General features: G+C 42.6%; 2 protein-coding genes and 1 long non-coding RNA gene across 8 annotated transcripts in view; 2 read left to right on the forward strand and 1 right to left on the reverse strand.

The window, feature by feature from the left end:
- Positions 1-3,151, forward strand: part of LOC112216898 (patatin-like phospholipase domain-containing protein 2) — a 21,099-nt gene extending 17,948 nt beyond the window's left edge. The window contains exons 6-10 of the mRNA XM_024377042.2: positions 954-1,014; positions 1,214-1,402; positions 1,606-1,738; positions 2,179-2,298; positions 2,424-3,151. Of these exons, the coding sequence (XP_024232810.2) occupies positions 954-1,014; positions 1,214-1,402; positions 1,606-1,738; positions 2,179-2,298; positions 2,424-2,655 (735 nt within the window). The 3' untranslated portion in view covers positions 2,656-3,151. The remainder of the gene's footprint in view (positions 1-953; positions 1,015-1,213; positions 1,403-1,605; positions 1,739-2,178; positions 2,299-2,423) is intronic.
- Positions 1-16,734, reverse strand: part of LOC121839775 — a 27,048-nt gene extending 10,314 nt beyond the window's left edge. The window contains exons 1-2 of the long non-coding RNA XR_006079219.1: positions 11,312-16,734; positions 1,272-1,380 (exon numbers count right to left, since the gene is read on the reverse strand). This is a non-coding gene — a long non-coding RNA (uncharacterized LOC121839775). The remainder of the gene's footprint in view (positions 1-1,271; positions 1,381-11,311) is intronic.
- Positions 16,735-16,998: 264 nt separating this feature from the next.
- ttll12 (tubulin tyrosine ligase-like family, member 12) overlaps positions 16,999-26,280 on the forward strand; it is a 30,597-nt gene continuing 21,315 nt past the window's right edge. Inside the window, exons 1-4 of one of the 6 annotated variants that reach the window (XR_002948417.2) lie at positions 16,999-17,262; positions 18,754-18,902; positions 19,261-19,459; positions 19,550-19,709. Coding sequence is in view for 5 of the 6 variants with exons in the window: in XM_024377041.2 (XP_024232809.1) it covers positions 17,110-17,262; positions 18,754-18,902; positions 19,261-19,459; positions 19,550-19,709 (661 nt within the window). In the remaining variant the exon portion in view is untranslated. The other 5 variants (XM_024377041.2, XM_042300222.1, XM_024377036.2 and 2 more) reach the window with 5 other exon arrangements.

The following is a 26,280-nucleotide window of genomic DNA, read 5'->3' on the forward strand; positions in this document are numbered from 1 at the left end:
GGAAATGATGTAAATATATCACTAGCCACTTTAAACAATGCTACCTTATATAATGTTACTTACCCTACATTATTCATCTCATATGCATACGTAGATACTGTACTCTATATCATCGACTGCATCCTTATGTAATACATGTATCACTAGCCACTTTAACTATGCCACTTGGTTTACATACTCATCTCATAAGTATATACTGTACTCGATATCATCTACTGTATCTTGCCTATGCTGCTCTGTACCATCACTCATTCATATATCCTTATGTACATATTCTTTATCCCCTTACACTGTGTATAAGACAGTAGTTTTTTGGAATTGTTAGTTAGATTACTTGTTGGTTATTACTGCATTGTCGGAACTAGAAGCACAAGCATTTCGCTACACTCGCATTAACATCTGCTAACCATGTGTATGTGACAAATAAAATTTGATTTGATTTGATTTGACGTTATTGGCTTCTGTCCTTGTTGAATTACATTTCCTGTATTGCACATACTTCTTCACTGTCTGGATAATAACATGGGAGTCAACTTTTAGCTTCAGGTGAACTTTGCCCTCTTTGAGGTTGGTCTTTGTCTCTTGGTTCAGTTTTTGCTAAGATCTGCCACCGTCTTTTCCCTTCATGTGTGCCTGGAATGTTGTAACTGGAATTTGGGGATTATGCCAAATCCCACGACAAAGCCATGATATTAGTCCCCTCTGTTTTATGTGGTTATAAACAGCTGTACTTGTTTAATACAGTTGTTAACTGTCAGCGATAACATGATTGCTAACCAGTCAGCGGTAGTGATAGTTATAACTAATCACATAATGTGAGATCATGCTCTGTATCGTGTGTGGGTGGGTATATCTGAGTCCTGATGATCCTGTGATATGATTATTTATTCAATCTACCTCTTGCATATGATCCCTTACCTCAATAGGTACGATCTATGTGTTTTCTTTGACAGGTCATGGCAGAGATATGTCAGAGTGGCTACAAGGACACCCTTCGCTTTCTTGAGGAGAACCGTGAGTATAACTATGTTGCCTTTGACAGTAGTAGTGGGCTGTGCTAAGATCATAAGCTAATGTGAAATACAGTACATGCAGTGGGCATCAATGATGTACAGGGTTCAACATGAAGTATGGAGTTACCCTGCACTTATTTATGGGGTAATATTTTTATGCTGTGTTACAAAGATGATGAATGTATTGTTTATGATGTCAGATCTGCTGAAGCTGGAGTGTCCGACTGCCGGTCCCAGCCTATCAGAAGCCACACACACCTGCTGCTGCAAGCCCATCGCCACGGAAACCACTAAGGACTGGATGCTCCGCCGGCTCCGCCTCCTGAGGAAGCGGCACTGGTGGCTGGACGAGCAGATTGTTGACAACCTGCCAACCCAAATCAAAAAAGGTAGATGGGAGGTTAACCTAGACTCAGATGTTTTCTGTTCAAAGCTGTTAGAAACTGTTGTTATCTAGTTACAATTCTGACATTAACTTTGTGTTGTTATCATGCTCTTGTCAGTGACGTGTGGTTGTTCTGTGTATCTGAAAGTCATCTGAGGCTGTGCCCGTGTCAGCGAAGTGTGACTTATTGTGTCACTATGACTGTAGTGTTTTGTGAGGCGTGCCAGCAGAAGCCTGGTCTGTATGCTCAGGTGTCTGAGATGCTGCCGGTCAGAGTGGCCTCCTACATGCTCCTGCCCTGCACACTACCTGTGGTATCAGCCTACTCAGTGGGCAAGAGGTAAGTCTACATCCTATACCACTACTAGTGCTGCCTACCACAAACTAACAAGCCCTCAATGAACTCAACGCAGTCACAGTAGCTCAAACAGCAACCAATGACAACAGTAATGCAAACAAATCAGCTTTTAAAAAGCCCAGAAATATTCTTTAGCATAACTATCCTTTAGCATAACTAGGCTTTAGCATACAGCAGCCAATACCTTCAAACTAGCCCTGACAGCAACCACTGACAACAAAGTAGTCTTTAAAGTAGTCATTAGCCCACCACAGCAAACAAATTCAAATAAATTTGAATGTGCTGCACAGGGGCTCCACCTAGTTGGCAAGTCAATCCACCACAGGAATTGTTGAGGACCCCCCCCCCCACACACACACACACACACACTTGGTGGTACATCACAGTACATTGACTCTTCTCGTCCCGCTCCTGTACTCCAGGTTTGTGGAGTGGATCCCAGAGGTGCCTGCAGATATGCGTTGGCTAGCTGGGGTGGCTGGGGATGTAGCTGGGAGCGTGTACAGACAGACCCGGAGAGGAGCACCAGCAGACATAACCAGGTGAGAGACATGGAGTTTCTACTACTGGGTTATATTATGGATGGATGGAGTCTACGTGTAGATTTGGATGTATGTCATACAGTATGAATAAAGGCTAATGGCCTTGTGTGTTTTTCTTTTTGCAGTGATGGTTCCCTGAGGAATTACATGAGCCTGCCCCTACCCCTGGACAGTGACGGACCCAGGGAGAGAAACAGTCATCCCTCCGGGTTCGCTCTCTCTGCTCTTGACCTCCAAAGCCAATACTGGAACATCCCCACCGCCCCCTCTTCCCGCCGCCCCACCAGCCCCCTCATGCCCAGCCCCTCCCCACGACAGATCTGCTTCTTTGTTGGCTCGCAGGATGAGACTGACTGACAGTCCCATCCACCAATGAGAGGACACTTTGACATTGTTTTAAAATATGATAGGACAGTCCAGCTCAAGATCCCTCCCACAGGGCCTGTCTATAGGCTATAGGAACTGGGATGGACAAATGATGGTCATGTGATTGAATAGCTTTGGGATCCAGAACTGTTGCTATAGACACACTAATCATGTCTTTTGATCACTCTAACAATCATATTTTATTCTACATTGTAGAACAATTTTACCAGCTCACCACCAAAGACCTCTGCAAGTGAATTCTTTTTTGAAATTATACATTTTATAAATAACTATGTCTAGTTTTTCCAGATTACTTGTTGTCACTACAACTATACCTACCTACTTACAGTACCTACCTACCAGACGAGGCTGGTGGAAGGAGCTATAGGATGACTGGCTCATGGCTGGAATAGAATAAATGGAACGGTATCAACAACATCAAACAGGGGCGGCAGGTAGCCTAGTGGTTAGAATGTTGGGCCAGTAACCGAAAGGTTGCTGGATTGAATCCCTGAGCTGACACGGTCAAAATCTGTCGTTCTGCCCATGAAAAAGGCAGTTAACCCACTGTTCCCCGGTAGGCTGTCATTGTAAATAATAATATTTTCTTAACTGACTTTCCTAGTTAAAATTTAAAAAACATATGGAAACCACATGTTTGACTCTGTTCCATTAATTCCATTCCTGCCAATACAATGAGCCTGTCCTCCTATAGCTCCGCCCACCAGCCTCCTCTGCTACCTACCTACAGTACACAGGGGGTTGGTAGCACCTTAATTGGGGGGATGGGCTCGTGGTAATGGCGGTAGTGGAATGGTATCAAACACATGGTTCCCATGTGTTTTCTGTTCCAGACATTATTATGAGCTGTCCTTCCCTCAGCAGCCTCCTTTGCAACAGTACCTACCTACGTGTGTTCAATTAAATGTAGCATTCATTCCTAATGGACTGTTGACCTGAGTTAAAGTTGACTTCCTTGACTATGAGCTGTGCGTTTTCCTGACTACTATTAGACAGGACCCTTGAACTGAACTATGAACTACTGTGATGTCAAGAAATTTGAATCACAATGTTCTTGAAAGTTCCTTTCAGAACTTCTCTTAATGTTGACCGTTGCTTAAGCACAATAACTTGAGTTGCATAGGATTCACAATTTTTATATGGCATCTCAAATGGGTCATTTTCATGAAACCAGTTTTAAAATGTATGTAGAAAACTGAGTTACAAAACCATGATGCATCTGCAAAATCAACTATCATTCAGAGGACTAAGATGTCTAGTTTTTTGGAAAGTGTCTTATTTTCAATACATTTGACATTTTTGCCAGAATTTTGTATTTTTTTTTACCCCAAATTCTCTTGACTGAAATGCTTTTGAATTAAATTCTCAAGTCATTTTATTAAAAAAATATTTAGGACAACCTAATTTCATATGAATAAGACACAAAATATGATGCTGTAATTTGTCCATAAATCATACAAATGGTATACTAGTTGACTATAATAATATTTATAATTAAATGCTTCAGAGTTCAAGTAACCGACACATCTCAACATCAACTCTTCAGAGGAGACCTGCATGAATCAGGCCTTCATGGTTGAATTGCTGCAAAGAAACCACTACTAAATGACACCAATAATAAGAAGAGACTTGCTTGGGCCAAGAAACACGATCAGTGGACATTAGACCGGTGGAAATCTGTCCTTTGGTCTGATGAGTCCAAATTACACATTTTTGGTTCCAATCCCGTGTTTTGGTGAGACGCAGAGTAGGTGAATGGATGATCTCTGCATGTGTGGTTCCCACCGTGAAGCATGGAGGAGGGGGTGTGATGGTGTGGGGGTACTTTGCTGGTGCCACTCTGTGATTTATTTAGAATTCAAGGCACATTTAACCAGTATTGCTACCACAGAATTCTGCAGCTATACGCCATCCCATCTGGTTCGCACTTAGTGGGACTATCATTTGTTTTTCAACAGGACAATGACCCAAAACACACCTCCAGGCTGTGTAAGGGCTATTTGACCAAGAAGGAGAGTGAATGAGTTCTACATCAGATGACCTGGCTTCCACAATCACCCGACCTCAACCCAATTGAGATGGTTTGGTATGAGTTGGAAGATGGTTTGGTATGAATGTGAAGTAAAAGCAGCCATCAAGTGCTTAGCATATAAAGGAACTCCTTCAAGACTGTTGGAAAAGCATTCCAGGTGACAATCTCATGAAGCTGGTTGAGAGAATGCCAAGAGTGTGCAAAGCTGTCATCAAGGCAAAGGGTGGCTACATTGAATAATCAAATATAAAATATATTTAGATTTGTTTAACACTTTTTTAGTTACTACATGATTCCATATGTGTTAATTCATAGTTTTGATGTCTTCGCTATTATTGTACAATGAAGAATATAGCAAAAATAAAGAAAAACCCTTGAATGAGTAGGTGTGTCCAAACCTTTGACTGGTACTGTATGTGTTACACTGAAAACCTCTGCCTACTTGTTCCTTTTATCCTTTATTGTTGTTATTGCACAGCCCTTATCTTAATAACATAAAGCACAACAAAAAATGTTATGATGTGTAAGGCGTCTAGGTGTAGCAGGTAAGGCGGAGTCAGGTGCAGGACACAGAGATGAGTAATTCACGTAACTTTACTCAAAACAACAAATATTCCAAGAAGGAAAATAATCAAGTTCACAAATACAGACCAACTTACAACGAACAAACACGCACAAAACCATGGGGGAACCAGCGGGTTAAATAAGGAAATATATAATTATGGGAATGGAAACCAGGTGTGCACATTCGTAAGTCGTGACATTCTGTGTTTAAATATACTGTAACTGTTAAAATCCTATTGATTATGGAAACTGTGTATACGTGTTTTCAATATTGCCGCAGTATGTACTGTATATTGTTGTACTTTCTTTGTGCAAGTGAAAACTGAAAACATTGGGTCAATTGCAACCAACATTGAGCACCGGCTCAACATGAGGTGATCTCTCATTAAACCATCTATGGGCCGGTTTCACAGACAAGGCTTAAGCCTAGTTAGTCCAAGACTAAAATGCCTGTTTGAGCTGTCTTAACTCAAAGCGACTTGCACAGATTTATCTTAAAATAGTGGTAGATTTAGCCTGTTCTGGATTAAACAAAGCCGATTGCAAGATGGAGGATTAGAGCTACTCTAAGGACTAAATTGAAGTTTAAATTAATCCTTCAAAGAAACATGTTTAACTTCTGCTTAGTACCTTTTGTGAGGGAACATAGACTATTTGGAATATCTAAATGTAGACCAACATGCACTGCAGAGACCAGCCAGATGAGGATTTGTGGATACAGTGCCTTGCGAAAGTATTCGGCCCCCTTGAACTTAGCGACCTTTTGCCACATTTCAGGCTTCAAACATAAAGATATAAAACTGTATTTTTTTTGTGAAGAATCAACAACAAGTGGGACACAATCATGAAGTGGAACGACATTTATTGGATATTTCAAACTTTTTTAACAAATCAAAAACTGAAAAATTGGGCGTGCAAAATTATTCAGCCCCTTTACTTTCAGTGCAGCAAACTCTCTCCAGAAGTTCAGTGAGGATCTCTGAATGATCCAATGTTGACCTAAATGACTAATGATGATAAATACAATCCACCTGTGTGTAATCAAGTCTCCGTATAAATGCACCTGCACTGTGATAGTCTCAGAGGTCCGTTAAAAGCGCAGAGCATCATGAAGAACAAGGAACACACCAGGCAGGTCCGAGATACTGTTGTGAAGAAGTTTAAAGCCGGATTTGGATACAAAATGATTTCCCAAGCTTTAAACATCCCAAGGAGCACTGTGCAAGCGATAATATTGAAATGGAAGGAGTATCAGACCACTGCAAATCTACCAAGACCTGGCCGTCCCTCTAAACTTTCAGCTCATACAAGGAGAAGACTGATCAGAGATGCAGCCAAGAGGCCCATGATCACTCTGGATGAACTGCAGAGATCTACAGCTGAGGTGGGAGACTCTGTCCATAGGACAACAATCAGTCGTATATTGCACAAATCTGGCCTTTATGGAAGAGTGGCAAGAAGAAAGCCATTTCTTAAAGATATCCATAAAAAGTGTTGTTTAAAGTTTGCCACAAGCCACCTGGGAGACACACCAAACATGTGGAAGAAGGTGCTCTGGTCAGATGAAACCAAATTTGAACTTTTTGGCAACAATGCAAAACGTTATGTTTGGCGTAAAAGCAACACAGCTCATCACCCATGAATTAAAACATGAAATAAGAAGAAATAAGAATTTAAAGTCATAAGACATGGCCAGATATGGAATTATTAACACATACTAACTACACTACAGCCACTGAATGAGTGTCTCATCACCACACCACATGGTAGTGGCAGCATCATGGTTTGGGCCTGCTTTTCTTCAGCAGGGACAGGGAAGATGGTTAAAATTGATGGGAAGATGGATGGAGCCAAATACAGGACCATTCTGGAAGAAAACCTGATGGAGTCTGCAAAAGACCTGAGACTGGGACGGAGATTTGTCTTCCAACAAGACAATGATCCAAAACATAAAGCAAAATCTACAATGGAATGGTTAAAAAATAAACATATCCAGGTGTTAGAATGGCCAAGTCAAAGTCCAGACCTGAACACAATCGAGAATCTGTGGAAAGAACTGAAAACTGCTGTTCACAAATGCTCTCCATCCAACCTCACTGAGCTCGAGCTGTTTTGCAAGGAGGAATGGGAAAAAATTTCAGTCTCTCGATGTGCAAAACTGATAGAGACATACCCCAAGCGACTTACAGCTGTAATCGCAGCAAAAGGTGGCGCTACAAAGTATTAACTTAAGGGGGCTGAATAATTTTGCACGCCCAATTTTTCAGTTTTTGATTTGTTAAAAAAGTTTTAAATATCCAATAAATGTCGTTCCACTTCATGATTGTGTCCCACTTGTTGTTGATTCTTCACAAAAAAATACAGTTTTATATCTTTATGTTTTGAAGCCTGAAATGTGGCAAAAGGTCGCAAAGTTCAAGGGGGCCGAATACTTTCGCAAGGCACTGTAGGAGTAATCCATTAAATTACTTTGATGAAATAGCTTTTTGAGACCGCCTTCGTATGTACAAAGAACATGCATTGGAGATAATATCTTTGCTTGAGCCTAGACATTCCTTTCTGTCTCAAAGAGGAAGGCCTTCACCTAATTCTCTCCAAGTTCTGATCACTTTGAGGTTTCTGGCATCTGGAATATTTCATTGTGAAACTGGTGATTTGTGTGGTGCCAGTGAAGCAACTGTGTGTAGAATAGTTCAAAGTCTGCAGGACCATTTGTGAACTGAGGAGGCTTTACATCAAGTTTCCTGATACTACTGGCCAAGCCAACTATAATGTGCTATTCTATGAATATGGGCACTTCCCAGGAGTGATTGACTGTATAAATGGATGTCATGTTCCCATCAAGTGTCCATCAACTCTTGATGCTGACTGAGGAGTACAGGAACCTTAAGAACTGGTTTTCCATCAATGTTCAGGGTGTATGCACTCTTAATTTAGAGTTTTCTAACACTGTTGCCCGTTGGAAAGGCGCAACTCATGATTCAAGGATTTTTCTCAACTCTTCATTGTGTGCTCAGTTTCAGAGAGGACAACATAGTGGACATACTACCTGGTGACCGTGGATATGGTAACTTTTCATTCACACCATACATAAGGTGAGCAGTAAAGATACTCAGCAGGTGAGCAGTAAACATACAACAGAGCTCATATCTGTTGTATGTTTGGAGTATGGAAAAATCGATTCCAATGTTCACGCAATACACTTCGTTTCAAGTGTTGGGGTAGGTTCCTTGTTCGTTGTCAAATATTTGCTTATTGGTGAAATCAGCAATCAGAAAATATCTTTAAGTAAATCAATCAAAAAACCTTATTAATGCAATTGCAGACAGAAGTTGACAACGGGAACATAGCACGCATGTTTCCGAGTAAGTTCTGCAAAATAGGAAAGGTTCCAAGTTGCTTTAATATGCTTGCAATCAAACCCTAGTGATGTAACTGCCTACATCAAGGCCTTCTACTCATGAGACCAAGCCCATGCATATACAGTTATACAACCTTGCAGGAGAGACAATAGTTCCAGTGTTTTCTAAGGGCTCAGCAGTCATTTTCCACTCCCCAAGTTGCTTTATAGTGGTATGTCTGACTTGTCTCTTATCTCTTTCACTCCCCTGCAGGGTTCTGTGTCTTTTAGAAGCGAAATAAACGCACACCTATTTAGGCAAGGTGCTGCCTAGCGGAGTAGAACACTTAAAAAATAAAGGAGAGCCGCACACTCTAGGAGCTCAGATGCAAAAATGTTTATGTCCAACGTTTCGACAGACAAGCTGTCTTCATCAGGGTATAATGACAAACACTGCAGGGTGACTAATTTATATAGTGTCAAAAGACACACACAGGTGTCTGTAATCATGACCACGTATGGCCTGATATCATTGGCTAATTCTCATATATTAAAATAGCATACTAAATACATAAATGGAGAGCATACGATAATAGATATAATTTGGCTACATAAGCCTACAAACATTTACAATAGCAAAATCACAATAATCACAAGAATGGCTTCAGATCAAAGTCTACGTTGAGACTGAAGGGAGCAAGGTCTTTAAATTAAAGATCCAGGCAGCCTCTCGTTTTAACAATAAATTGTCGAGGTCACCCCCTCTCCTAGGGAGGGTGACATGTTCGATGCCAATATAACGTAGAGACGAAATTGAGTACTGAGTAAGTCAAGTTTTTGCACCTAAATGTGCTATGACGCTCCGAGATTCGTACTTTTAATTTGCGCTTTGTTTTACCCACAAACTTTTTACCACAAGGCCACGTTCTAAGATAAATAGCTGCCTAGTGGAGCACGTGATAACACCTTTGATTGGGATCTGTTTCCCTGTTTGGGGGTGTTTGAAGGATCTACATTTATAAGTGCCATTGCATTGAGCACAGCCGTTACATTTGTAGTTTCCATCCAGTTGGGGAGCAAATAGACGTTGTTCAGAGATATCTTGGGGTGGTAAATCAGAGGTTCAGAGGTTTCTGCCCTGCGAGAATACGACCAAGGGAAGGTTCTGAATTTTCTGAATGGCAGTATCAATCTGACCATTTTTGTACCCCCTCTCCTTCAATTGTCTTTGCGTCTCAGCCATATTTCTGTCGAAATCTGATTGTTTTTTACAAATTATTTTGATTCGACAGATTTGGCTGTAGGGCAAACTGTTTTTCAAGGGAAGTGGGTGACAACTGTCAGCCCTCAACAAACTGTTAGGATCAGTAGGCTTCCTGTAAAGATCAGTGTATAGAACATTATCTTCACACAAGATCAGAAGATCAAGAAAACTGATTTGACGTGTATCAGATTGCATAGTAGATCTCAGATGCTCAGAACAGGAGTTAAGAAAAGCATGGAATGCCTGGAGCTGTTTTGCATCACCCCTCCACAGAACAATAATATCATCAATGTACCGTTTCCAAATAATGATGTTAGGCAAGAAAACATTTTTGAGAGGATTGAAAATAGACTATTTCTCCATGTAACCCACATACAAATAAGCATAGTTATGAGCCTTGGGGGATCCCATAGCAGTACCCTTTGTCTGAATAAAGAAATCATTTAGAAACATTAAGTAGTTGTGTGTGAGTACTATTTCAGCCAATGTTACAATGCATGCACTGGAAGGTAGTTCATTAGGGTCAAGTTGCAGAAGAAAATGTTCCATAACTTCAATACCGCCCTTGTGTGGAATATTTGTGTATAACGACTCAACATCAAAAGTAACTAACAAAGTATTCTCAGGGAGAGGATCAAGAGATTCAATGATAGAGATCATACTGCTGGTGTCCTTTACAAAGGAGGGGAGCTGTTCTGCGAGTGGTCTAATAAAAAAGTAAACAAAGGTTGATAGAGGAGCCATTACCGCATCAATGCCTGCTACAATAGGGTGCCCTGGAGGTATTGTAACATTCTTGTGTAATTATGGCAGAACAGTCCTGTGGTCTCCCTTCTCCTAATAGGTTGTGTCTCACTACCTCTCTTTATAAAGTATAAAAACCCACATTCAAGGCCTCCCGGGTGGAGCAGTGGTCTAAGGCACTGTGCCACCAGAGATTCTGGGTTTGAGCCCAGGCTATGTCGCAGCCGGCTACGACTGGGAGGCCCATTGGGTGGTGCACAATTGGCCCAGCGTCGTCCGGGTTAGGGAGGGTTTGGCAGGCAGGGATATCCTTGTCTCATCGCGCACTAGTGACTCCTGTGGCGGGCAAGGTGCAGTGCATGCTGACCAGGTTGCTAGGTGTACGGTGTTTCCTCCGACACATTGGTGTGGCTGGCTTCCGGGTTGGGTGTGTGTTGTGTCAAGAAGCAGTGCGGCTTGGTTGGGTTGTGTTTTGGAGGATGCATGGCTCTCGACCTTCGCCTCTCCCGAGTCCGTACGGGAGTTGCAGCGATGAGACAAGACAGTAACTACTACCAATTGGATACCACGAAATTTGGGAGAAGGAAAAAAAACACATTCAAACCTCGGCCGTCTCATAGGCTCAACCTGACTCCCGAACAGCTCAGTGGTTATAGAACCTGAGTGTGAAATGAGTGTGAACCTGAGTGTGAAATGGTCTCCTTCCTCTGCTGGTTGGCTACAGCCTTCTTCTTCATCTTTCTTTCCGGCCGTTTGGTCTGGGCCCTCTGCTTCTGTCCTTTGGCTCGAAACCTTCTTCCTCCTTCAGATGTTCTCGGGGCCCTGCTCTCCCTCCAGTCACTCATCCATGGCTTCCACTCTGGGAGAGTCTTGCAGTGGGAGAGATGATGCCAGCCGGACCTCTCCGCTACCTGGATTGCAATCGGTGTTGCCATGGTTACCTGGAAGGGTCCCATCCATCTTGGCTGGTTCCATTTTCTTTTATGGACTAATAGTTTCACCCAGACTTCCATGCAGATGGTCAGAGCATCTGGATCCTCACCTGGGACTGGTTCTGCTGCTTTCCTAGTGTGAGAGTGGAGAAAACTGACAATAGAAGTTAGTTCTTTCATGTACTCAATGTGATCACACTGTGCCTCTGTTATGTCTGTCGGACAGTCATAGGTCTCACTCCTGGGGTGTTCATTGGTTGTCTTGTTAACATCTCGGAAGGTGTACACCCAATACCATTGTTAAGGCTGGTGCGCATTTTCATGAGGACAAGGGGCAATCCCTCTACCCATGTCATTCCTGTGGAATGGCAGTTTGGCAAGGGAGCCTTTCAGGGTCTGATTAGCCCTCTCAGTAACTCCCGTTACTCCGCGGGTGATAGATGGAGACAAACTTCTGGTCAACACCCATCATTTTGGCCATTTGGGCAACCACATCTCCTATGAGATGGGTCCCATTGTCTGCAGACAAAACCTCAGGCACTTCAAACCTGAGTATAATTTCCCTGACTAGCAATTTTGCAACTGTTCGTGCATCGCAGTTGGTGGTGGGAAATGCTTCCACCCACCTGTTAAACCTGTCAATTATCACCAGGCAGCATCTCTTTCTTTCTTTTTGCTCTACCATGTCTATGAAATCCATAGCAAGGTGGATAAAAGATCATTTTGGAGTGGGGAACTTCCCTGGTTGCAGTGGAGTTCCCTTGTCTATATTATATAATAAATAATAAATATGTTTCGCAACGATAAATGAACTGTTCTACATGCTGATTCAAATTTGTGCAAGGAAGGAAATAAGAACTGTTGGTGTTCTGATTTCCCATTGGCCATGGCTGTCCTCTGTCATTAACTTGTCCACCTTGTCCATAGGGCATAGGTGGCCCCTGGGGAGCATTTTCAGCTCCGGGCGAGTGGTACTGTGGCTGAGGAGCATATTGTTGCCATGTTGCCCTATTTTTCTCTTCCTCTGCAAGGCCCATGTTTCCTCTGCCCCTGTTGCAACCTCTTCCTCTTTCATTTCCCCCACACTGCAAACTCACATGCCCCAACTGCCCACAGGTCCAGCATTGTTCTAGTCACCTCTTCCTCTTTCATTTCCCCCACACTGCAAACTCACATGCCCCAACTGCCCACAGGTCCAGCATTGTTCTAGTCACCTCTTCCTCTTTCATTTCCCCCACACTGCAAACTCACATGCCCCAACTGCCCACAGGTCCAGCATTGTTCTAGTCACCTCTTCCTCTTTCATTTCCCCCACACTGCAAACTCACATGCCCCAACTGCCCACAGGTCCAGCATTGTTCTAGTCACCTCTTCCTCTTTCATTTACCCCACACTGCAAACTCACATGCCCCAACTGCCCACAGGTCCAGCATTGTTCTAGTCACCTCTTCCTCTTTCATTTACCCCACACTGCAAACTCACATGCCCCAACTGCCCACAGGTCCAGCATTGTTCTAGTCACCTCTTCCTCTTCCATTTACCCCACACTGCAAACTCACATGCCCCAACTGCCCACAGGTCCAGCATTGAGTGTTGTTCCAGTCACAAGGGGCTTTGGCGGGCCCACCTCCTCTTCCAGTCCATGTTTGTGGGTCACCATAATGCTGAGTGGTGAAAAGCACATACCCTGCAGGCACTGGGTTCACGGGTGTGACTGATGTGACTGTGGGGGAGCTGCAGGCTGTGGTTGTGGTGAGCCTGTCGAAACAACTTGAGCCGCCATCATATTGTGAGTAAAATCACCACTTCCTGTCTCGATCTGTGCAAGCTGGGCCTTCTTCAGTGCAGTGTCGTGTCCTCCTTTCACACTCTTCTATCTCCCGCTGGAATTGTCTTACCATATCCGTGGCTTGTCTGACCTCCTCTTTTAGCTTTTTACTTTTGTCCACATCATCTGTTTCCATTGTCTCTTTAATCTTATCAGCAATTAGCACCTGCAGATCTTCTTTCAACTTTCTCTTCTCTTTTCACAGTGTATACAACTTATCGTTTTCCAGTCTTCCTTCTTCTCTCTTCATTTCTTCCATTTCTCTCTGGTCTCTGAATAGGTCACCCATGGATGGTAACACTGTTCTTTTACTTCTTTAATTGTTAGTTTGTTTTCTACAGACGGCCATATGTCTAGGGTCTGCCAGTATGTTTTTTTTTTGTGGAGTGAGTTGGGGTGTCGAGGGATACTCCCTCCAGGAACTGTGCCTCCTTTTCCCCCATCCAATTCTATTGTTCTCATGCCGCTCGTTGCTGCTGTTGTGTCATTCACCTCCTTCATCAGAGTCCCCGTGAGGACAGTTGTGGTTACTTCTCCATTTTCTTCTGTCAGTGGTGTGAGAGGGTAGATCTGTGTATCTACCCTCTCCTCTGGGTTAAGTCTCATACGGCGGTAGGGAGTATTCCTGTTCTGCCTCTGTCCTGACTCATTTCTTTCCTCCCGCACTCTATTGTTCTCTCCAGCTTTAGTTTGGTCGCGGTAGCCTTGTTCAGAAAGATCTGTCCTTTCAGCATCATCATTCCTATCACAGTTTCTGATACGAGGGTACTCTTCTTCATCCACTTTCTTTTTGTCCATTTTTCTTGTCTGAATTATCTCCTTGACTAAATCCAACCTAGTCTTGTACAGGCTTCATTGCTCCTATCTCCTCATTCTGGTTCCACTGTGCCATGGTGCTCCGGCTTTTTATTTAGCTAGTCTGCGTGTAATGTATTGTTTAATTCCTATAGGGTTATCCTAAAGTGGGCGTAATATGTAGCAGTATGCCTATATAAATTATTATCTATCTCCTTTTAGTGTGTTAAACAACAGTGGATGATACTGTAATCCTATTTCTACGCTCACTTAATCCAGGCTATAGTAAATGGTTCTACTAAACGCAAATATATTTCACACACGGGCCTCACAGAGACAACCGCATGATATACAACCGCATGAATATTATATCTTAAGGGTGCAGAGTAACAGTAATATGTTATACACCAGTGCCCCCTGGTGATAGCGTCACAAAGTAATTTTCGATGAAAATCTCTACAGAACACAACTTCCTTGTAATAATTTTACTGGTATACTAAGGGTTGTACATTTCCTATTGTAGAAAAATGTCACTAACAAATATGTTCAACCTTTTATTCAAATAACTTCTGTCCTACTCCTAACTTTTTATTCCACCATTGGGCCATTACCCAATAAACCCCACCATAATCCACAGACAAACAAACAATGAAACATACAACGCACTATTCATAAACAGCTCATTCACTGGGTCATTTTCACAAACAGCTCATTCACTGGGTCATTTTCACAAACAGCTCATTCACTGGGTCATTTTCACAAACAGCTCATTCACTGGGTCATTTTCACAGAATTACCTCTACAAAAATAAACCACCATCCCATAGGTCAAGGTGGCCTGGGTAATTCTCGTTGAATTACCCCTACAAAATAAAAAAATAACTAGTATCCAGAGCGACTTTGTGAGTGCATATATTTTCGTACTTTGTAATAGTACTATAAAATGACAACAAAGTGTACTTCCATATGCTAAAATTACCACACTTAAAGTGTAGCCCACTTGTAAGACATGATTCAACCCTATGGATTAAGGGATGATCACCTAATTCCATCCAGGTCATCGGGAGGGATCAGCCAATGAATTATACCTTGTGAGGAAACATTCCGTAAATGAAAGTGGAAGTAAATCGTCAACCTTGGCTTTATAGTATGTATGTTTTCCAACTCAAAGAAGTAGTAGAGGAAGAAAATGGTCTACTTCAAAATGGAGATGGCCTCAATGGCGCTCATGGTCTCGTTACCACAGCCATAAAGTCCTGAACCCCACCTATTTCTACAATTTATCTAATTAAAATGTGATTTTAAACCTAACCTTAACCACACTGCCAAAATCATGCCTAACCTTTAATTAAGACTAAAAAGGATTATTTTGTTTTCATAAATGTTTACGATACTGCCAATTTTGACTTTGTGGCTGTGCTAGTGGAAACTGCTGTAAATGCTCTATTTTATTTATATATATTTATTTTATTTAACCTTTATTTAACTAGGCAAGTCAGTGTAGGAGCAAAAACCCATGTGTCAATGATTGTAGTTCTAGTTTTTAGACTGACCACTTTGAAGCCTTAGGACAGGTGAAAATATATAACGATGGACAAAGCTAGATAAACATAGAATTGAAAATTAGACTACAGTGATAACATAATGTCAGCATAAAATACATATGGAAACCCTCACCAGACATGTAGACATTGCATGTCAGCAGGAAGAGGTACATGAAGCTAAAAACCAGACATATAGAAACAGAATGTCAGCAGAAAATGCAACAAAACAAACAATGGTTGTACTGGAAACACATGTATGTAATAAATGTATTCTTTTTTGTATCACAGCCACCATTATAATCTAGACTGTAGCAGATGTGTGCGTTAACAAGAACTGAGACTGGAAGATAATAGTGGCGGAGAGGCAAGGGGAGTTATTATCCATATAGAAGGAGGTAGCTCTTTATGCTATGCAAAGAAGGAAGGCTATAAAAACAGAGGTCCAGGGCAGGAGAAGTCAGTCGTTCCATGGAATTGCTCGGCTCTGTTACTTTGTGTTACTCTGTAATAAAGTCTAAACTTTTACAAGTTCCAAGTTCCGGTATCGGTGCAAATATTTGACTTAATATTTCCACAACTTCAGTTAAGATCAAATTCTTATTTACAATGACGTCCTACACGGGCCAAACCCGGACGACGCTGGGCCAATTGTGTGCCGCCCTATAGGAGTCCCAATCATGGCCGGTTGTGATACAGCCTGGATTCGGCCCAGGGTGTCTGTAGTGACACCTCCAGCACTGAGATGCAGTGCCTTAGACCGCTGACCACTCGGGTGCTCTAACACAGGGGTTCCCAAACGTTTTCCCTCAGGGCCCTCCTTCCAGCATTGGGGAACATCCCGCGCGCACCACATCTATTTCTATGGGCACAAGCACTGTTCATGACAAACTGTTCACAACTCTCCTGCTGGTGGAGAGAATTTTACAGGTTTATTTCCTGAAATTATACACATTTTGTCATGGGGTGAAAATAACACCTAGCAGTTTTAAAGCAAATGTTCTTGCAATTCTATCATTTTGCCATGTCTAATGTGTATACATGTGATATTTGAGTGACAAAAAAACCCGGTATCTGACATGGGCTAGTTGAAGGTATGCAATGACTAACATGACAAGAATAACTTATGATGCACTAACCAATTTCGAAATTGCACCTTGTGCATTCTACTATTACAACTTTAAACTAGGGGGCGCGCCCTACCGTTTGGGAACCACTGCTCTAACAGACGCAATAATAGGACAAATGCAATGACGACATGTCTATCCAAGTCTATGGTTCGTTCCAGAAATCTCCCACAATGCACCGCCAGTATGCTCCGGTAGTACCCGGTAGTTCGGTACACGTTCTTATTTACCTCATGCGATTCACGCGTAACGTTAAAGATGGAGCAGCCAAACACGGAATCTAACATAAACGTTATGAATGGCGAGGAGGAACATTTCAATACCTTCCTGTCTTTGCACTCCGCTGCACTACAGTCCTCAAGAATCCCTTCGCTGTATTGGAAGAGCTTGTATTACAAACTTATCAACGAGGTCGGTAACGTAATGGCTGAAGCTAGATATAGCCCTTGATCATGACTCTGTTCAATTACATTACGCGTAACGTTAAGTCATTGGACGAAGGGGAGATATTTGTTAAGATCCTGGGCGCTCGGTCTGAACACATGCAAAGCTTGAGGTACGGTTTTGCAAACATAAGGATCGTTGAAATCAGTGAGAAAGAATTGTCAAAAAACAAAAGGTTAGGTTAAATTGATATACACGTTTTATGGCCGTGTAGGAACAGTAACCCCTACATTTTTTACCGCACGTTTATTTACGGAAAACAAGACAAAAGGAGACCGACCACCTGTGGTAATTAGCTATGTAGCATGCTCCGAACACTTACACTATCTATACAAAAGTATGTGGACAACCCTTCAAATTAGTGGATTCGGCTGTTTCAGTCACACCAGTTGCTGACAGATGTATACAATCGAGCACATAGCCATACAATCTCCATAGACAAACATTGGTAGTAGAATGGCCTTACTGAAGCACTCAGTGACTTTCAATATGGCGCCGTCATAGGATGCCACCTTTCCAACAACTCAGTCAAATTTCTGCCTTGTTAGAGTTTGGCGGATGCCAGGAGGATGCCACATTCCCGAATGCATAGTGCCAACTGTGGGGTTTGGTGGAGTAGGAATAATGGTCTGGTGCTGTTTTTCATGGTTTGGGCTTAGGCCCCTTAGTTCCAGTGAAGGGAAATCTCAATGCTACAGCCATCAATTACTTTCTAGACGATTCTGTGCAAGACCTTCACTGTTTCAGCATGACAATGCCCATGTGCACAAACGGTGGTCCATACAAAAATGGTTTGTCGAGATTGCCGTGGAAGAACTTGCCTGGCCTGCACAGAACCCTGACCTCAACCCCATCGAACACTTTTGGGATGAATTGAAATGCCAACTGTGAGCCAGGCCTGATCGCCCAACATCAACTCCATATTAATGCCCATGGTTTTGAAATGAGATATGCGATGAGCAGGTGGCCACATACTTTTGCTCATGTAGTGTATGTGTAAAAGTAACTCAGGAAGTGTTGTTTCGTATGGCTGTATGGATCCATGGTTATATGGATCTGCAAAACTGCTACAGTAAGTGTTTTTTAAATATTTTATGTTAAGGATTCTTTCTCGCTGATGAAAGATAAGGGCCATATGTTTCAAAGCCATACCTGAAAGTGATCATTATTGATGTTTCTAAAAGATGTGTTTTGTAAATTCGAAAATCCTTGATGACAGGACAGGGGCTGCTGTATTGAACCCACTGCACAGCCATCTTGATACTTGATATGTTTTGGAAGCTATAGAAATGCATTTATTGAGATTTACATTAGTTAATTCTATTACAGGCACCTTAATGTACACCTTTAATTTATATTATGTGAGCCAAATGTTCTGTGCATGCTGTTGTATACACAATTGGGCTTTATGGTTGTCTGGCTAGCCTATCTAAATCTGCCCTTGCTCTTCGGATCTAGGTGTACGATGCAGGAGAAGTGTTTGGCGTCATGCAGGTAGAACAGGACGATGAAGAGGAAGAGGGAAAGAAGGCTTATCCTAGTGTAGAGATTAGGTGTAAAGTGGTTGTGACCAGGGGGACTGGCATGCAAGCCTCGGACCCCACCAGGTGAGGGCGCTTTAGTCATAATAAATAACCACCTGTTTACCATCTCATGCAAGTCACCAGTGCATGTCACCTCACTTTTTCATGGAGATATATCGTTTTTCTTTATTTTCTCAAGGTCAAGTGCAGTGTTTTCATAAGTAGGTGTAAAACTACAGATAGTATTGTATAAAGTGGGTACACTTATTTTCTTACGCTTTGGTGGGCCTACCCATTTTTTTTAAAGACATCCCACATACTAGCATTTCACCTCTGTCTACATCTCTTCTATTCTTTGTCTGTCCTGCCTCATCACTTCCTCTTCCACTTCCCTATCCTATATCTCTTTTACCTCATATCCTCTAATTCCTACATCCTCTAGTATCTTCCTGGTTGACCATGCATGGACGTACCGTGTGGAGAGCTCTAGGCAGCAGCTGGAGCAGATCCCCGGACTCCTACCCAGGATGGCTTCCCTCATGGGGGTGGACTTCCACGGAGAGGCCCCTGACCCAGACGTTGTGGAGCTGGTGCTGGAACAAATGTGGAAGTACAACCAGACCTACCAGTTGGCCCAGGGGGTATGAGCACATACTCTCTCTTTTTCGCGCACACTATTTCTTTCTCTCGCTCTCTAACACCCCCCCCCCCTCTCTCCTGTGTGTGTCCAGTCAGCAGAGGAAAAAGTGCCCGTCTGGTACATCATGGATGAGTTTGGCTCCCAGGTGCAGCACTCTGACCAGCCTAGCTGTTGCATGGCCCCCTTCTTCTACACACAGGGCCAGCTGGCCTACACTGTGCTCTGGCCTCTCGCAGACCTGCAGGAGGGAGGTATAGACACTCATGTGCATATATACACACACACACATTCACAGTGGAGGGTTCTGAGTTTTGATGAATCCCGAGAACAAAATGACAAAAACCCTTCAATTCAAGGTTTTATAAATGATGAGCCATGACGAGTTGTACACATGCAGCATACAAACTTCCAACACACATGGATCTCAATCACCACTTGATCTACATTAGAGAGAGGGACGTTTCCTCAACCTGTAGAATCCATGCAATACTAATCATAATGTGATTATGACAGAAGGAAACTACTGAAAAACAATAACCGCAACATGCAAGAATTTCATAGATTTTTACTAAGTTACAGTTCATATAAGGAAATCAATCGAAAGAATTTCATTTGGGCCTAATCTATTTATTTCACATGACTGGGAATACAGATATGCATCTGTTGGTGACAAACGTTGAACAAAAAGTAGGGGCGTGGATCAGAAAACCAGTCAGTATCTGATGTGACCACAATTTGCCTCATGTAGCGCAAGACATCTCCTTCGCATAGTTGATCAGGCTGTTGATTGTGGCCTGTGGAATGTTGTCCCACTCCTCTTCAATGGATGTGCGAAGTTGCTGGATATTGGTTGGAACTGAAACACTGTCGATCCATAGCATCCCAAACATGCTCAATGGGTGACATAAAAATAACATGGCTGGAAACAGAATAACATGGCTATATATAGGGAGTACCAAGTCAATGTGCACGGGTATGAGGTAATTGAGCTAGCAATGTGCTGTACATATAGGTAGGAGTAAAGTAACTAGGCAACATAATAGATAAGACTGTGCCAGCAGTGTGTGAGTGTTTCCAGTATGCATGTTATGTGTATGTTCCATGTGGAATTATGTTTTTCCTTTTCTTTTTTATAATAAAATGAAAAGCAGAGATGTCAGTCCTTTTTGTTATGGCCTAAATAAATTCAGGAGTACAAAATTGCTTAATTAACAAGTCACACAGTAAGTTGCATGGACTCACTCGGTGTGCAAAGCATTACAGCATTAGTTATTAATTACACTTCAGATGGTGTATCGGTACACCCAGTCACTAAAAATATGCATGTGTCCTTCCTAACTTATTTGCTGGAGAGGAAAGAAACTGCTCAGGGTTGTCACCATATGGCCGATGGTGACTTTTTAAAACTTAGTTTAATGGCTGTGATAGGAGAATTGAGGATGGATGAACAGCATTGAAGTTATTCCACATTACTAACCTAAATGACAGAGTGAGAAGAAGGAAGTCTGTACAGAATACAAATATTCCAAAACATGCATGCTGTTTGCAAGGCACAAGCGTTGTCGCGGCAGGGGATTTTGCTGTAGGACCGTTAAGGTACCCCTGTCGAGAGTGATACAAGTTGTCTCACTAAAGTTCTTGTGTCACCCGGCTAACAGGTGACTGACAGGTCCGCCGGACTGGCCTGGTTATGTATCCTGCCCTTTATTCAGAGATTAGCCTTGTGTGATGCCGTTAGGCTTGTTTCGGGATCTTAGATAATATCAATCATACTTAGAGTACCTTACTTTCCCTTTGTATGCTCTTATATCTAGACTCACGCAAGCTATAACTTGGTTACGATTTATAGTCTATGTCCGTTGACTAATACTACTTGAGTATTAATATAGAGGATAACTGTTACAATAAAATGATTATTCTGCCCAGACCATTATATTGTCTTTAGTGTAGAAACTAGACTTGTTCCCTAGATTGGGAGTGTCAGAGGTGGTCTCTCCCCTAGGGTTTTGGGTCTAGTTTCTACTTTTTATTCAATGTTTGCAATTCACACAGTTGTACACGTTATTACAGTTTTATTTTTTGTCCTTAATCTATAACATCAACAATCATCTAAACACTTACTACTATTAATGCCTTATGTATTACAACAAGCAGTTAATGACCTTATATATGTATTACAACAAGCAGTTAATGACCTTATATATGTATTACAACAAGCTGTTAATGACCTTATATATGTATTACAACAAGCTGTTAATGACCTTATATATGTATTACAACAGGCTGTTAATTACCTTATATATGTATTACAACAGGCTGTTAATTACCTTAGCGTAGAATGACCTGGTTGTTCCCCAAAGAGTATGATCTTCCACTCACAATTTCTCTAGAGGCTTATCCAATCACTCAGTATCTGTTTCTCCTACTAGAAGTTTGTACTATGATTTACTGATCAGTGAAGAGAACGGTTTGAGATCAAGTCCCTTTGTAACATCCCCGATGCTATTTATCTACTCCGGTTAGGGGGTGGATATATTCAGCACGAGGAGGGTATTTGGTAGTTGTCTCAGTATGTCTCGTTCAGAAGTCAAGAGATACAGATCTGACTTTCATACTCTAGAACAATTGTATCTGCTTCTCCTACTAGAAGTTGTACTATGATTCGCTGAATCTTGTTAAAAGGCTGTGTCGAGATCAAGACCCTTCGTATCTCCACTGATGCTGTGTATCTACTCCAGTTACGGAGTGGATTTATTAAGCAATAGGAGCGTACAGGGTAGTTGTCTCTTTACAAAATCCAGAAATCAAAAGTTACAATTGTTCTGGAGTATGAAAGTCAGACATTTTAGGTTGATGATCGTTGAAGTATCACGGGCTGTCTGTCAGTGATAAGTCAAGTAGCACTATCATGCCTTTCCATTGAAAGCATGCTTCTATACTCTCTCTTCAGGACCAAGTCAGCCTTAGCGCTGAGGCACATTTTAATCTTGTGGCTAGCTATTCCTGCAAAGGGTCAGTTTGACATGTCACACTGACACATCACACCGACACATTTTTAGATGCGGCCAGCTGTCACTGTGAAATGCCACTGTGAAACTATCACTAGTGACAGTGTCTATGCATCCTCTAAGCCCAAATCTTGCATCAAGTTCACCCAGTCAGACTCTACTTCTGGTTTGACTTTCTCTGGTTTGTTTAGTGACTCGCATTCTCCTTTGTCTGTGGATGGTGCTTGAACCTGAGGTATCTCATCGAACCAGTTGTTCGGCTCCCACTTAAGAGGGCGGATCCAGTAAAGGAGGTGTCATCGGACCCCTTTTTTGTGCTACCGCATCACAGAAATACTGTTAAAAAAATGTCCTGAATACAAAGTGTTACGTTTGGGGCAAATCAAATACAACATGTTACGTAGTACCACTCTACATATTTTCAAGGATAGTGGTGGCTGCATCATGTTATGGCTATGCTTGTAATCGTTAAGGACTGGGGAGTTTTTCTGGATAAATGAATGGAGTGGATAGAGCGAAGCACATGCAGAAAACTTGGTTGTCTGCTTTTCACCAGACACTGGGAGATGAATTTACCTTTCAGCAGGACAATCTAAAACACAAGGCCAAATATATGCTGGAGTTGCTTATCAAGAAGACACTATCTTCCTGAGTGGCATTGTTATAGTTTTGACTTAAATCGACTTGAACATCTATGGCAAGACTTGAAGATGGTTGTCTAACAATGATCAACAACCAACTTGACAGTTTTAATAATTTTAAAGAATAATGTAGAAATGTTGTACAATCCAGGTCTGCGAGACTTACCCAGAAAGGCTCACAGCTGTAATCACTGCCAACGGTGATTCTAACATGTATTGACTCTGGGTTGAATACTTATCTAATATATATATATATATTATATTTATTATTATTATTTTTTTACTGTTAATCTTTGTAATAACAAAATGTGCGAAGGCAAAGGGGTGTGAATACTTTCTGAAGGCATTGTACAGTTTTGAGAATGACAAGTTAATTTTCACAAAGTGCTGCTTGTGTCTTTTAGATATTTTTGTCAACGTTACTATGGAATACTGAAGTATAATTACAAGCATTTCATAAGTGTCAAAGGCTTTTATTGACATTTACATGAGGTTTATGCAAAGAGTCAGTGTTGACCCTTCTTTTTCAAGACCTCTGCAGTCCGCCCTGGCATGTGTCAATTAAGTTCTGGGCCACATCCTGACTGATGGCAGCCCATTCTTGCATAATCAATGCTTGGAGTTTGTCAGAATTTGTGGGTTTTTGTTTGTCCACCCGCCTCTTGAGGATTGACCACAAGTTCTCAATGGGATTAAGGTCTGGGGAGTTTCCTGACTATGGACCCAAAATATCGATGTTTTGTTCCCAGAGCCACTTGGTTATCACTTTTGCCTTATGGCAAGGTGCTCCATCATGCTGGAAAGGACATTGTTTGTCACCAAACTGTTCCTGGATGGTTGGGAGAAGTTGCACTCGGAGGATGTGTTGGTACCATTCTTTATTCATGGCTGTGTTCTTAGGCAAAATTGTGAGTGAGTCCACTCCCTTGGCTGAGAAGCAACCCCACACATGAATGGTCTCAGGATGCTTTACTGTTGGCATGACACAGGACAGATGGTAGCGCTCACCTTGTCTTCTCCGGACAAGCTTTTTATGAGTCTGTCCCTGATGTTTTTCCTGGAGAGAAGTGGCTTCTTTGCTACCCTTCTTGACACCAGGCCATCCTCAAAGTCTTTGCCTCATTGTGCGTGCAGTTGCACTCCTGTGCAGATGCACTCCTGCCTGCTGCCATTCCTGAGCAAGCTCTGTACTGGTGGTTCCCCGATCCCGCAGCTGAATCAACTTTAGGAGACTGTCCTGGCGCTTGCTGGACTGACTTGATGAGCCTGAAGCCATCTTCACATAATTTGAACTGCTCTCTTTGAAGTTCTTGATGATCCGATACAATTTTGAATTCGTTTCAATCTTACTGGCAGCAATATCCTTGCCTACGAAGACCTTTTTTTGTGCAAAGCAATGATGACGGCATGTTTCCTTGCAAGTAACCATGATTGACAGAGGAAGAACAATGATTCCAAGCGCCAACCTCTTTTTGAATCTTCCAGTCTGTTATTCAAACTCAATCAGCATGACAGAGTCATCTCCAGCCTTGTCCTCGTCAACACTCACACCTGTGTTAACTTATGGCTGCAATCCCGATATCGAGATCGATATGACAACTACCAGTGAAAATAGAGGGCGCCAAATTCAAACCACAAATCTCATAATTACAATTGCAATGCAAATAGTCTGGGTAGCCATTTGATTAGCTGTTCAGGGGTCTTATGGCTTGGGGGTGGAAGCTGTATAGAAGCCTCTTGGACCTAAACTTGGTGCTCCGTTACCGCTTGCTGTCTGGTAGCAGAGAGAACAGTCTATAACTAGGGTGGCTAGAGTCTTTGACAATTTTAGGGGGTTTCCTCTGACACCGCCTGGTAGAGGTCCTGGATGGCGGGAAACTTGGCCCCGGTGATGTACCGGGCCGTTCGTACGCGCTACCCTCTGTAGTGCCTTGCGGTCGGAGGCCAAGCAGTTGCCATACCAGTCAGTGATGCAACTCGTCAGGATGAGGAACTGAGGACCCATGCCACATATTTTAAGTCTCCTGATGGGAAATGGGTTTTGTCGTGCCCTCTTCAAGACTGTCTTTGTCTGCTTGGACCATGTTAGTTTGTTGGTGATGTGGACACCAAGGAACTTTGAAGCTCTTAACCTGTTCTACTACAGCCCCGTCAATGAGAATGGGGGTGTGCTCAGTCCTTTTCCTGTAGTCCACAATCCTCTCTTTTGTCTTGATCATGTTGAGGGAGAGGTTGTTGTCCTTGCACCACACGGTCAGATCTCTGATCACCTCCCGGTAGGCTCTCTCATCGTTGTCGGTGATCAGGCCTACTACTGTTGTGTCGTCAGCCAACTTTTAATAATGGTGTTGGAGTTGTGCCTGGCTGTGCAGTCATGAGAGTACAGGAGGGGACTGAGCACGCACCCCTGCGGAGCCCCTGTGTTAAGGATCAGCGTGGCGGAGTTGTTGTTACCTACCCTTACCACCTGGGGCCGGCCCGTCAGGAAGTCTAGGATCTAGTTGCAGAGGGAGTTGTTTAGTCCCAGGGTCCTTCGCTTAGTGATAAGCTTTGAGGGCACTATGGTGTTGAACGCTGAGCTGTAGTCAATGAATAGCTTTCTCACAAGTGTTCCTTTTGTCCAGGTGGGAAAGGGCAGTGTGGTGTGCAATGGAGATTGCATCATTTGTGGATCTGTTGGTGCGGTATGCACATTGGAGTGGGTCTAGGGTTTCTGGGATGATGGTGTTGATATGATCCATGACCAGCCTTTCAAAGCATTTCATGGCTACAGACGTGAGTGCTACGGGTCGGTAGTCATTTTGGCAGGTTACCTTAGTACCTGTGTCCAAGAACACTATGGTGGTCTGCTTGAAACATGTTGATATTAGAGCATCAGACAGGGAGGGGTTGAAAATGTCAGTGAAGACTCTTGCCAGTTGGTCTGTGTATGCTCATAGTACATGTCCTGGTATTCCGTCTGGCCCAGCGGCCTTGTGAATGTTGACCTGTTTAAAGTTCTTACTCCCATCGGCTGCAGAGAGCGTGATCACAGTCATCCGAAACAGCTGATGATCTCATGCATGTTTCAGTGTTAATTCCTCAAAGCGAACATAAATGTTATTTAGCTTGTCTGGTAGGCTCATGTCACTGGGCAGCTCTCGGCTGTGTTTCCCTTTGTAGTCTAACAGTTT

This window comes from Oncorhynchus tshawytscha, linkage group LG17, assembly GCF_018296145.1.
Source record: "Oncorhynchus tshawytscha isolate Ot180627B linkage group LG17, Otsh_v2.0, whole genome shotgun sequence".
Classification (NCBI taxonomy): domain Eukaryota; kingdom Metazoa; phylum Chordata; class Actinopteri; order Salmoniformes; family Salmonidae; genus Oncorhynchus; species Oncorhynchus tshawytscha.